Below are 15,933 nucleotides of genomic sequence, written 5' to 3'. Positions count from 1 at the left end.
GCCCCAGCCCGGGAAGCGAGGGCCGCCTCGCCTCCAGGCGCCCGCTGCCGTTGCTCGCGGCAAGGCACCTCCCGAGGGCCGGCGGCACGGAGCGAGCTGCGGCGCACCGCGGAGGAGGCGGCCTCGGCCTCCGCCGGGCGCTGAGGGGACCCGGGGCGGGGCGGCTGCCGCAGGCCCGGGCCCACCTCGCTCGGCGCGGCGCGGCGCGGCACTGCACGGCGCGGCGCAGCGCCGCCCTGCCCAGGCCCCGGCCTCAGCCCCGGCCTCGGCGGCGGGCGCCGCGCACGCTGGCGAGCGCGCTGACGTCGCCGGCGCCGATAGGCGGAGAGGCGCGCTCCGCCCGCCCCCTCTCGGCCGCGTCCCCCTGCCCCGCCCCGCTCCCCCCCCCCACCCTCCGCCGGCAGCTGGGGCTCAGTCCGCGCCGGCCGGGGCCGCGAGCGCCAACGGCCGCCCTCCGGCTCTGAGCGCGCGCGCAGGCGCGCAGGCGCGCGCGAGGGCCGCACGGGCGCGCGCACGGGCGCTGGGGAACGGCACGGGGCGGGGGGAGGGGGAACGGCTGCGGGAGCCGCAGACGCCGCCGCGAGCGAGGCCCGCCCATCCCCCACCCGCCCGCCCACTCCCCACGCGCGCACACGCCGGGACCGTTGCCCCTGCGCGCGCCTCTCCCGCGCCGGCAGGGCCGCGGCAGCATGAGCGGCTCCTCCTGACCGCCGGCCGCGCCGCGTCCCGTCGCGTCCCGTCCCGTCGCGTCCCGTGGCTTCCCCCGCCGCCGGGCCGGGCCCCGTCGGATGTTGGCGTCCCCCCCGCGCCGAGGATGCTGAAGATGAAGCTGCCCCTGAAGCAGACGAGCCACAAGGCGGCGGCGGCGGCGGAAGAGGCGGCGGCAGCCGCCGCGGGGCTGGGGCTGAAGGAGCCCGGCGGTGCCCTGGACTGTCACCTCCAGCTGCAGCAGGTGCCCCGGGCGCCGGCCCGCGGGGGCGCCGCCGCGGGGAGGGGGTGCGGGCTGGAGAGGCCGAGCCAGCTGCACGGCTTGGGGCCGGGGCCGGGGCCTGGGCCCGGCCCGCCGCCGCCGCCCCCCCCCGCCGCGCTCACCGCTCCGGGCGGCGGTGGCGGGCCCGGCTCGGCGGCGGCTCGCACCGACAAGGAGACGGTCTACGAGTGGTTTGGGCTGGTGCTGGGCTCGGCGCAGCGGCTGGAGTTCATGGTGGGGCTGCTGGACCTGTGCAACCCGCTGGAGCTGCGGTTCCTGGGCTCCTGCCTGGAAGACCTGGCCCGCAAGGACTACCACTGCCTCCGCGACTCGGAGGCGAAGGCCAACGGGCTCAGCGACCCCGGGCAGCTCGGCGACTTCCGCGACCCGGCCGTGCGCTCCAAGCTCATCGTCTACCTGGCCCTGCTGGGCTCCGAGAACCGCGAGGCCGCCGGCCGCCTCCACCGCCTCCTGCCCCAGGTGGACTCCATCCTGCAGAGCTGCCCGGCGCGGCGGCCCCAGGCGGGCGCTGCCGAGGAGGAGGGAGCGGAGGAGGAGGACGTGGTGGTGGTGATGGACGGAGCGGGAGAAAACGGGCAGGCCGGCCTCCCCGCCGCCCAGGGCCTGGGCTTCGGCGCGCAGGAGGAGCTGCTCCTGCTCTTCACCATGGCCTCGCTGCACCCGGCCTTTTCCTTCCACCAGCGGGTCACGCTGCGGGAGCACCTGGAGCGGCTGCGGAGGGCCTTGTGCGGGGACCAGGAGGAGGAGGGCTTCGGCCGCCACCAAGCCCAGGTAACGCCGCGCCTGGTCTCTTCCCGCTGCGCCATCTCATCAGGCGGTTTCCTCCTCCTTCCTTCACCCCCTCCCGATTTTCTAGGAGCTGGGGGCGGCCGCTTGCCTCTTTCCCCGAAGCCCCCCATGGGGATGTGGCCCCTCCCGTCTCGCCTCGTCTCTCGTCCGATCCCCCCCACACACACACGCGCCCCCCCCGGCAGTGTAGGACCTGACCACCCCCACGAGCTGCTGTAGAGTCTCTAGTATTTTAATAATTTCTTTTTATTGTTGTGATGTAACAGTGCCTGACCATGACGTAGTAGAACTGGGGAGGGAGGGAGGACTTCTAGCCTGCCGGGCTTTCTGGAGCACCGCTTTTTGAATCCTGCCTTGCGGGAGCACGGGGTGCAGAGTACTGCTCCGGCTTGACTGGCTGCCTCGTACGCTGTAGGCCACTGGAGAAGTTGTACAATGCAGAAGTACAAGCGACAGCTTGACTAAACTTGAAAAAATAACAGTAATAATGCTAGATAGAAACCGTACGGCCTAAGAGAGCGTTCTCTAGGGGCTTGAAAAAATAGAACGTGTTGAAATAATTTTCATGTGGAACCTGCTTCCCGCCCCCCCTCCAAAATGAGACATAGGCTTGGACTTGGCAAGGATCAGGGCAGCAGTCAGGGGTCAGCGGCTCTCAGGCTGGTTCTCTGAAAAGCCAGGTTCGGTAAGGTGGCTGAAGAGGTTTGGGAAGGGGCGGTAATCGCTCTACTAAGGCAGCAAATTCAAATGTCACAACTGGAGCTTCTGTTCAGAGAAAAGCTGATTTTCTGGTGGCTGTCGGGAAACAGCAAAGCACATCTTGAAAGCAGATGTGCCACTTGTTGCTAGAAGGTGGCTGTCACCGAGAATGAAGACATTCAGTGAGTGGCACTGAAACGTTCTCCTGTGCAGCAGCTATGTTTAAACCGAGGTTTTCCCCCAGTGCCATTCAGTGCTGCCCTCTTGGCGAGCGTTGGCTTTAAAATCTGCCCCGTATTTATGCAACCAAGCCGTCGTTGTGGAGCTCTGCAGTTTTTGGTCTATAGATGGCCTCTCATGCAAAGGGGAAGAAAGGGCTGGAAGATAGCTGTTTATAGTGCTGTTCAACCGAACACATCGGGTTTTCATCGGGTATGTAACAGAAGAAGGTACAAAACAGTAAGGGTTGGGGTTTTTGGATTTTGCTTCTAAGTTGGCTTGCAGTGCTATCCAATTCAGCCACTCCTAGAAAACTGTTTCACACTGCCTGCCATACGAAAGGAATGGCTCCGTTTTCTGTTTGGTAAAGACGGGATATGCTCTTGAGGAGTAGTTGGAGGAGACAGATGAATTTCTAAGCCTTCAAACACATGAAGTAAATGCTTGTATCGTTTTAAGGCCAAAGAACATTTGGCAGGTCATAAACTAGTGGGTAGATGTTACGGTACTGAAGTCATAATGAATTCATAGCATAAGTCCAAAAAGTGTTTATTTTGGCTCATTGACCTGCATCAAGTCTAGCTCTATCCCAAAATGAATTCTGGAAGTCCATCTTTAGGGGGAGAAGTTCGAGTTGCAGGAATTGGTAAGACCGGACACTGTTCTTGCTGGGTTTAAAGTGCGAAAAACTGGAAACATACTTCCTGCCTAAAACTGGCACATCAGTTGTAGCTGCTCAGTGTGTCCCACCAAATGCATTAGGAGATCAGGCTCTCATGAACTACCGGAATTGAAGTCTGTTTTGTGCAGCATTCTGGCTTCGGCATAAAAGCAGCCTTCCAAGTTGTGGAGGTTTTGTTTACTCAGGGAACACTGAGAGACCCAAGTCAGCTTGGCTGAACATGCACATCACATATTCCCTAGTCCACGAAGGACTGAAACGGCATCCCTTCTGTAGGCTTTTTTTCCTTTTTTAATGGTTAAATTGTAAGTACAGCAGAGCCTCTTCTGGGAAATAATGGCTGACAGGGAACGGAGGGGATCGGTGGTTTTCTGCTGAGTATTTTCAGTTCACGTTCACAGGGACGGTGGGGCCCTTGCAGCTAAGACGCTGGGGGAAGTGGAGTTAGTAGCACGGTCGAAGACTTCCCTGGCAAAGTGCAGCTGTACCGTTAAATTGGGCTTGATTTAAAATCCTGTCAGGTGTCCACAGGCTTTTGTATCCTCCTTTAATCTCTGAAATTTAAGTGCCTTCGGGGCTCTGCGTTCGTGAACTAGAACGGTTCATAAAGACCTCTTTGCATTTTTCTTGGGCTGGCCTCGGGTCAGAAGGGCTGGGCTCCCTCTTTGCTTATAACCCGCTCTGGGGCCACGGAGGCAGCAGCCGTGCGGCACCACGAGCAGCTTTGCCTCCCGCCCGTGGGATGTCCGCGGTGCCCTGCGCCCTTCCGGCCTCCCCCGGCCCGGGCCGTGCCCCCCGGGGCCAGCCGGCGGGCCGCCTTTGCTGCCGCGCCTCACGGCCGCCCGGGAAGCGCCCGCAGCAGGCGGTTCCTGTCACGTTTTGCAATGGCCGCACCTGGAAGAAGGACTTGAACTTTCTCCTGCCCCGTTAAAAGAGGGAGAGCGGGGTTCTGCGAGGGCAGAAGCACCGGTTGGGGGGCGGGGTGGGGGAGCGCCGTAACGGCCCGCAGGTCTCGCCCCTTTGCCGGCCTGAGAACGGCCGGCGGGAGGGGGTGACCTCTCGCTTTGTTTGCGGGGAGGACGGATGGATCATGGCGCCTCCCCGCCCCGTGAGGGCGCAGCCCCTGTTCCCCGCCGTGCCGGTGGGGGCGAAAGGGCCGGTCCCCGGCCAGCCGCGCCGCCAGACCCCTCCCCGCGCAGGGATGCGGCGGCTAATGGTCACCGCGGCTTCCCGCCCCCATGCAAGATGGCGGCGGCGGCGGCGGAGCCTGCGCGCCTGGTCACGTGGCCGCAGGGCGGTTTTCTCTCCGTCCCGCCGGGGGAGGGGAGGCGCGCGGTGCCCTCTGTTGCATAACGGGCAGGGTCTCGGCCGCTCGGTCCCCTCCGGCCCCGCCACCGCCGCCCCCTGCCCGGAGCGCGGGGGGGGTCCCGCGGCCCTCCTGCCGGGGGGAGCGGGGGGGGGCCCGGGCCGCGGGACGGCCCTGCCGCAGGCGCGAGCTGTCCCGAGAGGGGCTGCGGTGTGCGCGGCTTACCGGGCGGGTAAACGGCGGGAGGAGTCTTGTGCTGAGGGGCTGCTGCCTCAGCGCTGGTCTTGCCTTCCGTAACAGCCCCGGGCTTTCTCAGCTCCTGTCTTCTCGCCGGTCTGGAGACGGCAGGAGAGCCGTTGTTCACATGTCCCCTGAAATCGTATGTCCCGGTGGCAAGCAACGGTGATGTGAACTCAGCCTGCAGAGGCGATGGAGTTCAGACCTGGAATCGCACCAGGTAGTTTACTTGTCAAGTTCACATTCTGAATTCCTTAGGGCGAGGACTCTGCTATTGCATGTGGCGTATCTAACAAAATGGCTCGGTTTGAGCTTTCAGGGAGCTGTAACGTTTAGCTATAACGAGCGGCAGAACTCGAGGGGTTCACCTACAAAGAATTTGTGGGTGATTTACTAGAACGTAAAGCAGTTTGCTTTTTCCCATGATTGGGATTACGTTTTCTGGATAGGATCTGTGCTGCCTGTTAAGATTGAGCTCACGTTAAAGTTGCTTCTTGTCAAAGGATTAATAGGATTGCTGCTCTTTTTGGTCTCCCGTTTTAACGATCCTTTAAGAACTTAACATTTCTTAGCAATACATTTTAACAAATTTAGCCGGAAGTGGCTGATAAATTCAAAAGTTGTAGGAGATAGGACTGTTGGGGTGGGATGGGCAGAGGTAGGATTGCTTTATAATTGCATAAACTTTGTTTCTTTGAGAAGATGTTCTGAAATACTTTTTTGGTTTTTTTTACTTAAGGTAGAAACGTTTGGTACTATTTGCAGGTTTTTAAATGAAGGTGTAGTTTGTAATAACGCCTTTTGGAAAAAAGTCATCGGTACGTTAAGCTGTGCAGAATATAAACTTCGAATCTAAAGGTGAAGTATAAGAATAAATCAGCAGCATTCACATCTGTAGTTGTAAAACAAGCATTAATGTGGAAAGAGTCTGCTGATACCACTATATATATTGGTCTAAGTAACAGAAGACGTAGCTTAATTCTTGTCTTGGTTGTATTTGTTTAATAAGTGCATCAGTATCAAAGCTGTTTGACTTTACTGCTTATCTTGCTCCATCCCATGCAAGATCTGAGATCAGAATGCTGAAATACTGAAGGAGGTCTGAATATGTGCTAACATAATAAATGCGGCTTGTGTTAGGCACTGGAACATTTAATCAGGCATACTTGACAGTAATAGAACTAAGGTTCTGTTGAAATAAGCAATCTCTTGGAGATAATGGTTTGCTGAATAGTATTATAATTAGCTGGCTGGAGGATTCTTTACGGAAAAAGTCTCTACTTACAAACAAAGGGAAGGTTTCTATTTACAGAGTATTTTTCTTAGCAGGCTTCTATTTATAGGATATTTTGTCTGCAAATTAGAAGAGTGCTTTTATGATTGATCTTCAGTGACTTGCAGCAGAACAAGGTAGTAGAACTTAATTTTAGAATCTAAGAGCTCTGTCTGTGGAAACAAAAATACAGGCAATCCCATTTTGAAGCTGCAGTGTACTCTTTTTAGTGTCATAGAGTTGATTATAAGGAAAAGTGTGTCTTCAGACTCTGGTTTAAATAAGAGACAGAAAGATTGAAAAATGTCATTTTACTCTTGGCAAAGATCTTTTAAATGGTGGTGTGCTCCAGGAAAATAGAAATGTTTTACAAGTTTTGCGTACTGAGATAAAAGGTATTCCAGCTCCCTTAGTGAACCTAACACCCTTGTCTCTGAACAGGAATTTCTCTGGCTCCAAACAGGAGTTAAGGGTTTCCAGAAACATTACGGGAAGTCTTCTGGAAAGGAAGTCATAACTAGGTAAAAGACAATGCGTAAAATGAAAGGCTTCTGTCTAAATGTGCGTGCTAATGCTCCAGGAAATTGCGGAGTAAAAACTTTCACTGCTTTCAGTTGTTTCAGTCGTTTAGCTCTAAATATGAGCTGTTAGGACAAGACAAGTTTGTAGCCTTGCCCAGTCCCTTTATACCGCGGTTAATCAGCCTCTCATTTTCCATGCCAGTTTCTTATCCAACATAAGAAAAGAGCATTGAGGGCATTGAAAATATACACGACTTCCTAATGCTTGCACTGAGATTACTGTTGTTAAGCTGTGGTCCGGTTTTCAGTGTTGCCCAGTCTTGACTTATTTGTAGATAGCAGGATCTCACTGGGCTTGGAGTAGTGGGGACTCTCAGCTCTTTCTGAAGAGCTGCAGAAAAGGATGCAGACAGCAGCAGTAAGACGGCTGTATCTGTGAAACCACTGAAGTCTATACGATTCTGTCTACTTAAATCTCTGTCACCTCATTTACTTGCTAATATCAGCGTCTAGCCATAGCTGCCCTAGAAAAAACTACAGTTGATTCTCCATTAACTATAATTAATACTAAATGTCTACTTTTCCTCCAAGACTTGGTGAATTTCTGTAGTATCTTCCCAGTCCAAGGGTTTATAGTCTCAGAGACCGAAGCTTGCAGAGGGCAAGCTCAGAGATCTGGCTGGAGACTGCATTCCTTTGTGAGCTTCTTGCCTTTCCTCAATCTCTTAATCTTGTTCTTCTGGGGAGAAAAAAGTAAAAATACTTTTAATAGTGAAAGGAGATTTAATGCCTTGGGAAGTGTCTTAAGAGTGAGATACGAACATGACAGAGATTTGCTGTTATTCGGAACTGCCATACATGAAAGAATACTTTTAAACTATGCTGCTTAGACCTCTTGAGTTCAAGAATTAGACAAAATGACCTATTACCCTCTGCCAGTAGTTAAAAGTAGTAATGAAGGCATTGTCTCTTCTCAGTACTAATTGTACTTCTGTGAACCACTCTTAGGGGGCAAATGTTTTTTTAAATCTTTCTGCCACTCTAGGCCATTGTGAGAATATTTTTTGGTATCAGTCTGAACTAATACATTCAAGTAATTTTCTTCTTATTCACTCAACAGACAACTGTAACGTCACTGAAGTTAACAGAGTTGTTGGATGAGCAACCAACTGGTGATGCAGTAACATCTGAACTGTTGCATTGCTGGCTTTACCTTCAAGTTCTCCACTTTGTCATGGGCTAGCTAGGTTAGACTGAAACTGTGGTTTAAGTCCAGTTAAAAGCTCAGATGCAAATGAGGCTTAGAGAAAGAACGTGCTGCGTTTCTAGCAGACACAAGGTGCGGTATTCCCCCAGCACTGTAAATCATTGCTGTCGCTGCCATGTCTGATACTTCAAGTGTAGTTGCCACAGGACTTGGTAGCTGAAGTTGTTATGCTGCGTAAGAGGTTGGTATGCCCTTTGTCTCAAAATTCTCATGATTTCAGGGTGCTGCAAGTTAGTCAGTATGTGATTGCTGAAGCTGTCATATGGTGTGCTTTTCCTCCCTGAATCAGCTGATGTTTTTTCAAAAGGTTTCTGTCTCCCTTGTAGTGTTTTGTTGCTGCCTCTCACAAGTGAGCTCTTAAAATAGTTTTGCTAAACACATAATGCCTTAAAGCACTCTTGGGCAACTGTGTGTTCTCTCTATGCAGTCCAGCTTACTAGATACAAGTTAAGAGGGCAGTTGCACATTATCCACGTGAACCATACGTTCAGCCAGTCAGGCTTTTATTTTGCATATTGTGGGGTTTTATGTCTGGTCACAGAACCAACCACAAAATGACTGAGGTTGGCTGGGACCTCTGGAGGTCATCTTGTCTGCCACCTCCCCCTGCTGAAGCAGGGCCACCTACAGCTGGTTGCCCAGGACCATGTCCAGATGGCTTTTGAGTATCTCAAAGCATGGAGACTCCACAACCCCTCTGTGCAACCTGTGCCAGTGCTCGGTCACCCTCACAGTAAAAAAAAGTGTTTCCTGATGTTCAGAGGGAACCTCCTGCGTTTCAGTTTGTGCCCATTGCCTCTGGGCCAGTCCCTGGGCACCACTGAGAAAAGCTTGTCTCTGTCCTCTTTGCACCCTCCCTTCAGATGTGTACATGTATACATTTTTATATGTATGGGTCCTTTTCAGCAAAACTGCTTTCTAGCTGGTTAGGCCCCAGCTCGTGTGATGCCTGTAGTTGTTCCTCCTCAGGTGCAGCAGGACTTTGTGCTTCCCCTTGTTGAACTCCATGAGGTTCCTGTCAGCCCATTTCTCCAGCCTGTGATTCTATGTGGAATAAGCAGCATTGTTCTGGAGGTTGATTATGCATGTGAAAGGAGTTAACAGGGAAGCACTTAAGTTGTTTGTTGGCTGTAGCTGAAAGAGAGATCGTTTGGTAGATCATTGTGGTCTTAGATCTTGAGGCTGATTCTGTTCTTAGTCTTGTAGGACAGCTCTCTGCATCTCAAATCGATCGGACAGTGCCATTGCGTAGTTCAAAGCTTGCAAACCAAAGCGTAAATTAGCAGCAATGTCAGTTGAGCAATTGTCTTCAGTCTTGATCTTGCATTTGGCTAGCAGCTTGTCCAAGACACAGTAGTGGATTTTTTACATGGGAGGCAATCTCTTGCATCAACGGTTGTCAACATTAAACAGATTTTGAAGCATTGCTGCCCTATATGTTTGCATTTGTGAGTATTAAATGCATGTGCTGGATTTCCATTTAAGTATAAGATGGCACGAATGTTCTATCCCTATATCCAAGCAACAACGAGAATTAGCTGATAGGGTGCAGATGTAGTTGCACAGAGTCTTGAGTAAAGCTTCCTCTTTGCTGCTGTTGTCATCGAGAGAGGGTTCAGCAGCGCACAAGTACACGTGCAGTTTCAGCTGATTGTTGCTTCTTAAGAGGTGATGTTTAGCCTTCGTGCTAACATCTGTGTATCACAGTTGTGAGGCAATAAGGGTGGTAGCTTGCCTGTAAGGGTTGTTTTAAGCAAATCACGGCTTTGGTCTTGTAACTGGCACTGCATCTATAACGATTATTCTGACATCACTCAAATTTCTCTAAGGTACAGGTGCTGTAGCTGATAACTCATGATCATGAGTTAGACCTTGATTCTTCCAAGATGCCTTCTTTCATCTGGTTTTGTTTGCCAGTTCCCATTTGTACATGAAGGAATGAGCTGTGCTGGTTTATATCTGCATAGCCTGCAAGGCTAAGTAGTGCTGTCCCTAACAGCACATTTACTGAAGTCTTGCAGAAAAATAAGCTTTCATATTTGGGCATGAAGAACTAATCAAGCTGTCCAGCTGCTGTAAGCAGGTTTCCCTTGTTAGTGCTCATCAGAGCTGATGCATGAACAGTTCTTTTATGAAAGTGCAATGCAAACATCAGAAGACTTATGTGCATCAGTCACTTGCTCATGATGATTAGTAGGCTATCCAATAACAGATTTCATTACTTATTGCCAAACCAATACCAGTATGACATTTTTTGATCAGGCATCTACGTTAATAGAAGGCAGAGTTTGGACATCTGTCATGGGTAGAGTAGTTGAGATTTGCTCAGCTCCCATACGTTAGTTATACAGAGCAACATCCTTCTGAGCAGGATGGCTCTCCATTTCAGACATTTGGTGCTTGTCTTTACAGTCCTGGGAAACATCTCAAGTGATAGGTATTTTTTTTTTAATATGGTACTTGCTTTCAACCATATGGGGAAAGACGTCTTGGACACAAGACTCTGGTCTATATTGTGAGAGGAGAGAATTTTTAGAGTGCTCTCTTAGCTCGTTTCACTTTCAAGGAGAAATGTAGTTAATCCTCTAGCCTGTCACAAAGATCTGTGTGATTATTAAATTAATTATCTGGCAACTGGTTTGGGGCCACCCACGTTTCTTGCTTCACTGTATTTTATCATTAGCAGCAGCAGCACTACCAGCTGCAGTGAATCCTTGCATGTGAAAGCCTTGCAGTGACAAAGGCTTATGCAAGAATTAACCTTACACTTGCACGTGTTGTGTGCATACATTTTATTCATTGACAGGAAATGACTAGCACAATTAGCACTATACAGCATGACCATCGACAGGAACTCCTCGGCAGCAGTACCCAGTTTTAAAGGACTTGTGTTTGTGGTGTGACTGGCACCAGGTAGCGACCCATGATGTCACTCTTAATACTAAGAGGCCCTCCAGGCTGCCTTGACTTTCCAGTCACTTGCATGCTAGAGTTGTCCGCTCTGACAATGCCACTTGTATTTTAGTTACTTGTGAGTGTTTGATATAGGACTGTCAGAGTAGCTAACACCAAATGTGAAGAGTTGTAATGCAGCTTAAGATAGGGTCTGGAGCTGGCAGAGGAACAACCCTTCCAGGCTGTAAGCAGTAAGGTAAAGCTATGACTGCCCTGGATTACCCTACTATCTACCTCCTGTGTTCCACTAGGTGTTGTGAAAGCTGTCATTCGCAGAATACACGCAGTACATATTACTGGTTTAACTTTCTAGCTGAAGAATTTTTCAAGTGAATAAATTATGAACTGTTTTACAGTTAATGATGATTTCCAAAATCATTGGTATCAGGACTTGTTTAAGTACAGGTTTGAACCACGTAATATTTTGCAGTTTAGAGGGAGCCTTCAAATGTGGATGTAGTTCACCTGGTACAGCTGCCATGGATAGAAAAGTAACCATTCTAGAGTAATTCTCTGCAAAAATATTTGAACACTGTTACAAAGATGATGTATGGGCTAGGTGAGAAGCAGGTTTCTAGTATTAGGAAGTGTAGCAGCAATAGTTAATGCTTCTTTGACATAAGCTGAGCAGAATACATCTTTGAAGTAAATCTTATTTCCACACCTCTCTTCTAGAAACTGCTCACAATTTCTTTGACTTCTTAACTAGCAATTATTTATTAGAATAGACTGTAATTTATTTTTCCATTAATCAAAACAAATAGCCTGACTTTGAATGCAAAAGAAGGTCTGACTTTAAATTTGATTGTTTTTAGATCCATTTGTGAATTTTTAAAAAAAGTAATTGATTAGGTGGAAGTCTCACCTTGTTCCTTAAAATGAATGAAGCACTGCTTTCAGCTCTTATGCTGATGATTTCAGAGGTGGAAGAAGACATCTTAGAAAGGTAAAACAAAGTGAATAGTTTGAGAGCCTCTCTCAAGAGTTAATCCAAATGTCTGTCATGTTCTGTATGCAGTGTGGAAGAAAGATATCAAAGCTGCTTTGGCAAAGCGTGTGGCTGTAGTTTAAGGAAGACCTCACTTCTGCCAGGGAATTGACATTGATCTTCACTAGAAATCTTGGTTCAGTTGTTGGATTTCACGTCAGGAAGACATTCAATCTCGTACCGAAGTATGTGCTAAACTTGTTAGCTTATGTGGTTTGGACACAGCCAGTTAATCATAGTAGTAGTACTTTTTAGGGACAGTCTTAAACAAATTACAGTTTTAACAGGGTAACTTTAATGCTCAAATGCCAACAGTTTTGTGAATAATACATGACCAGGAGTTAACACTTAAAAAGTGAAGTACTTGGGTTTGGTTATGTCCACAGTTGTTATGAAATGTCTGATGAAACAGTATCAATGGGAGTTCTGAAGAGATCTGAAAGTGGCTCCCTCCAGAGCATGCTTGTGGGTTGTTTTTTTTTTTTCTTAAACTAAACTTGGAAATTTGCTAAAGCTGTTAAAATGCAATCTCATCAGTATACAGCTATTTTCCTTTCTTTTTGCATGTCTGACATAGCACTCATAATTTATTAGATGTTTGAAGCATGAAATACTCTTTTGATAGTTAATGTCGTGGTTTAAGCCCAGCCAGCAGCTAAGCACCACACAGCCACTCACTCACTCTTCCTGCCTGGCCCCTGGTGGGATGGGAAGGAGAATTGAAACCAAGTAAAACTCGTGGGTTGAGATAAGAACACTTTAATATTTGAAAGAAAAAGTAAAATGTAATAATAATGTAATGGTGATGAAAAGGAAGATAACAAAAAGAGAGTGAAAATACAACCCAGGAAAGACAAGTGATGGACAATGCAGTTGCTCACCACTCTCCAACCAATGCCCAGTTAGTTCTCAAGCAGCAATCCACCCCTCCTGGCCAACCCCCCCAGTTTATATACTGGACATGACGTCACATCATCTGGAATACCCCTTTGGCCAGTTTGGGTCAGCTGTCCTGGCTGTGTCCCCTCCCAGCTTCTTGTGCCCCTCCAGCCTTCTTGCTGGCTGGGCATGAGAAGCTGAAAAATCCTTGACTTAGTCTAAACGCTACTTAGCAACAACTGAAAACATCAGTGTGTTATCAACATTCTTCTCATACTGAATCCAAAACTTAACACTATACCAGCTACTAGAAAGAAAATTAACTCTATCCCAGCTGAAACCAGGACAGTTAAGTTTGCTGAGATTGTTTACTGAGTGACTAGGGACCAGTGTGAGTTTCATCTTGAGGAAACAAAGCATGCTCTGTATTTTAAATCTGATTGCTTTGAAACCTGAAATTACTGACAGTCAGTGTAGAACACAAACCGTACGCTGATTTAGATGAAACAGCTAAAATGTTGGTTCAGTTCCTCAGACCATCTGTAGTGCAGTCTAAAGGCACATAGATATTCACTTGCTAATTGTGTACTGCTGTGTTGATGTGACTGATGGAAGTTAGATTAACACTATGCCCAGGGCAGGCTTGATGTCTTACTGGGTCCTAAATGAGTTGAATATATTGTTAGGAGTTGCCGCAGTTTGTGCCCACGCTGTAGATGATGTAAAGCTGGTTTAGTAAGATGAAGCCAGCTTTAGTTGGTACATCTGTCAAATCTGAAAAAGTTCATTGAAGAATTCACAAACTGCAAGGGGATTCCGATGTCTTTTGACACCTCTGTGCTTCCTCATTCTAGTCTGCCTGTTGTGACAGTTTTGGAGCCCTCTGTACCAAACAAGGTAACTAGTCTTAGTTGCTGGTTTGTCCTATCATGTTGCACAAGTCCTTCAGGGAAAAAAATATCACATATACTCTGGCACTTATTTCCAGAATCTTACGCTTCCTGTATTTAAAAATAAGAGTACTGTCTGAAGATTTATATTTTTCCTCTACCCATCTTTTATGAAGGTCTTTCAGTGGAGCAATGTTCTTCATCCTGAATGAGAGAACAGACTTCAAACTTTCAATATATATCTCCAAAAAGTAGCCATTTCTCCCAGGAATTTTATTTATTTTATAGAGCTACTAGTAAGACAGCTATTTATTTACCTTCTAGTTTTCATGAAGACCAGTTGCAAAATATTTGTGGTGCATTGAATGTTCTCTATTTAACTTGCTGCTTTTAAAAGCTTTCCCAAGAAACCTACCCTCTGTTTTAGCTTCCAGTGCTTAGTAAAAAACAGTGTTTGGTTGATTTGTAGTGCTAAACAGAAAACCACCTTCTCTACCCCTCTGTGCTGCTGCCACTGCTGCTATCATCAATATGGTATTTGCATATTGATGGCATTTAAGTACTTGCTAAGCTCATATGTTATACTACTTGTTACAGATAGAGGTGCCTCACTTAAGGCAATGTGTCATTTCCTTAAAACATGGAATTACACTGGTCAGCTGGCAAAAGCAGTTGCATCTGAAATCATTGGACATTTTACAACATGCCTGAATTTTAGCTTGGTTGGTCAGTTTGGTTTTTAACAAGACCTGGTCATTGAAGAACATGTAAATTGATACTTTAATGTTTTATCTTAATTTGGGGAAAATTACATAGGCTCTTGTTACCCTAGAGAAGCCACTAGAGAAGTCCATGCTCATTTAATACTTTTCTCTAATTTGTCATTAGCCTAGTTTGTTCTTTCTTCTCTTACTTGTCTGTCCATGTTACCTGTCTTGTATGATTTCCTGTTCTGTCCCTCCTTATGCACTGTATTAAAACAGTAGTATTTCTTGGCATATAATTTTGAAGTCTGCATGCAAATGTGGGGGGAGATGGGCTTTCAGTCTGTCCTTTTCTCTATGGAAGAGAGGGTGTTGGTGGCAACTGGTTGTGTGCTGAATGTTTAGTTAGTAAGAGGTGCATGGATTTAGCTGTTAGGACTGTACGTCCTCATAGGCTGTCCAAACAGTTATTCATGATTTCCTATATTGAAGAGGAGGCAGGCTGAAGATACAGGGCATGAATATAATTGAGGAGAATCTGTTTAGAGTGTAGCGAGTAGATGACTTCACAGGTTAGTAACTGAAAGAGTTCATACTAACAGTAAATTAGCACTGAAGCTCTGAGCTAATGATCCTGAATTGGCTAGCTTGAGATACCCTAAAGGCACATGACCTGCCCCCCACCCTGTTCTGTTTTTAAAATAAGGTCAGTGAAACATTGGCGGTTATAGCTGACATTTAATAAATACAAAAATAAAGTAAGAATTTTAATGCCTAATGACCACATTTTTGCCACTGTCAAGAACTTCATGTTTTTCTCCCACAGAATACCAAATAAGGAACTTTTTTTTTTTAATTTCTGCTGTTTAGAGCAAGCTTTGATAATATACATTCTGTTAAGACACTTCCTTTTTTTTCCTTCTCAATTTAGAATGACTTTTCCCATAGTGACTGCATGTCAAGTAATGAGACCAGTTTGCTAGAACGAACCACAGCACCTCATGATGGACTACCGATAGCTTCCCATAGACCTCAGCGAGAAGGTATGTTGTCTGAGGTTTCTTTTGAGGAATACTTTAAGGTTTCTTTGAACGCTAAACTCTGCCTGGAGTTGTACAAATCTTGCATCTGTCTTGCTGTTTATCTGAATGAGAAACTGCAATGATTGGTAAGTATAATAACTTCTCTGCTGCCTGCTTGGTCTTTTCTTTATTATAACAAGATGTCATTCTTGTTAGCTGCTAACTTCAGGGACTGCATGCATGAAAATTGTTTGCAAATGGGCTTCCTCCTGAAAAAAAGAGGTGGGATTTGGGAGAAAACATGAAAATTTAATGCAATTGTATTAACGGTGTTCAGATTTTTAAAGTAAAACTTAACATGAAGATACTGTGAAACAGTGGATAGCTTTTGCTGCTTGATTCAGTTGTATGCGATTAGTCTTAAAAAAAAAAAAAAAACAAAAAAAGAAAAAACACATAATTAGGAGGTTTTATAGAAGTGGTAGTTTGGAGAAGTGAGAGGCTTTCCATA

At 47.7% G+C, this 15,933-nt stretch overlaps 1 protein-coding gene across 4 annotated transcripts in view; it reads left to right on the top strand.

Annotated features, from left to right (window-relative positions):
- The first annotated feature begins 530 nt into the window (after window positions 1-530).
- The window catches only part of ZCCHC2 (zinc finger CCHC-type containing 2), a 44,270-nt gene continuing 28,867 nt past the window's right edge, over window positions 531-15,933 (top strand). For 2 of the 4 annotated variants that reach the window (XM_052780719.1, XM_052780709.1), the window contains exons 1-2: window positions 531-1,762; window positions 15,332-15,443. In XM_052780719.1, coding sequence (XP_052636679.1) covers window positions 815-1,762; window positions 15,332-15,443 — 1,060 coding nt within the window. In that variant the 5' untranslated portion in view covers window positions 531-814. The remainder of the gene's footprint in view (window positions 1,763-15,331; window positions 15,444-15,933) is intronic. The other 2 variants (XM_052780699.1, XM_052780690.1) reach the window with 1 other exon arrangement.

The sequence above is a fragment of the Harpia harpyja genome, chromosome 1 (assembly GCF_026419915.1).
Source record: "Harpia harpyja isolate bHarHar1 chromosome 1, bHarHar1 primary haplotype, whole genome shotgun sequence".
Taxonomy (NCBI): domain Eukaryota; kingdom Metazoa; phylum Chordata; class Aves; order Accipitriformes; family Accipitridae; genus Harpia; species Harpia harpyja.
The sequence above is the reverse complement of the archived record's forward strand: the minus strand, read 5'-3'. Positions and strand labels throughout refer to the sequence as shown.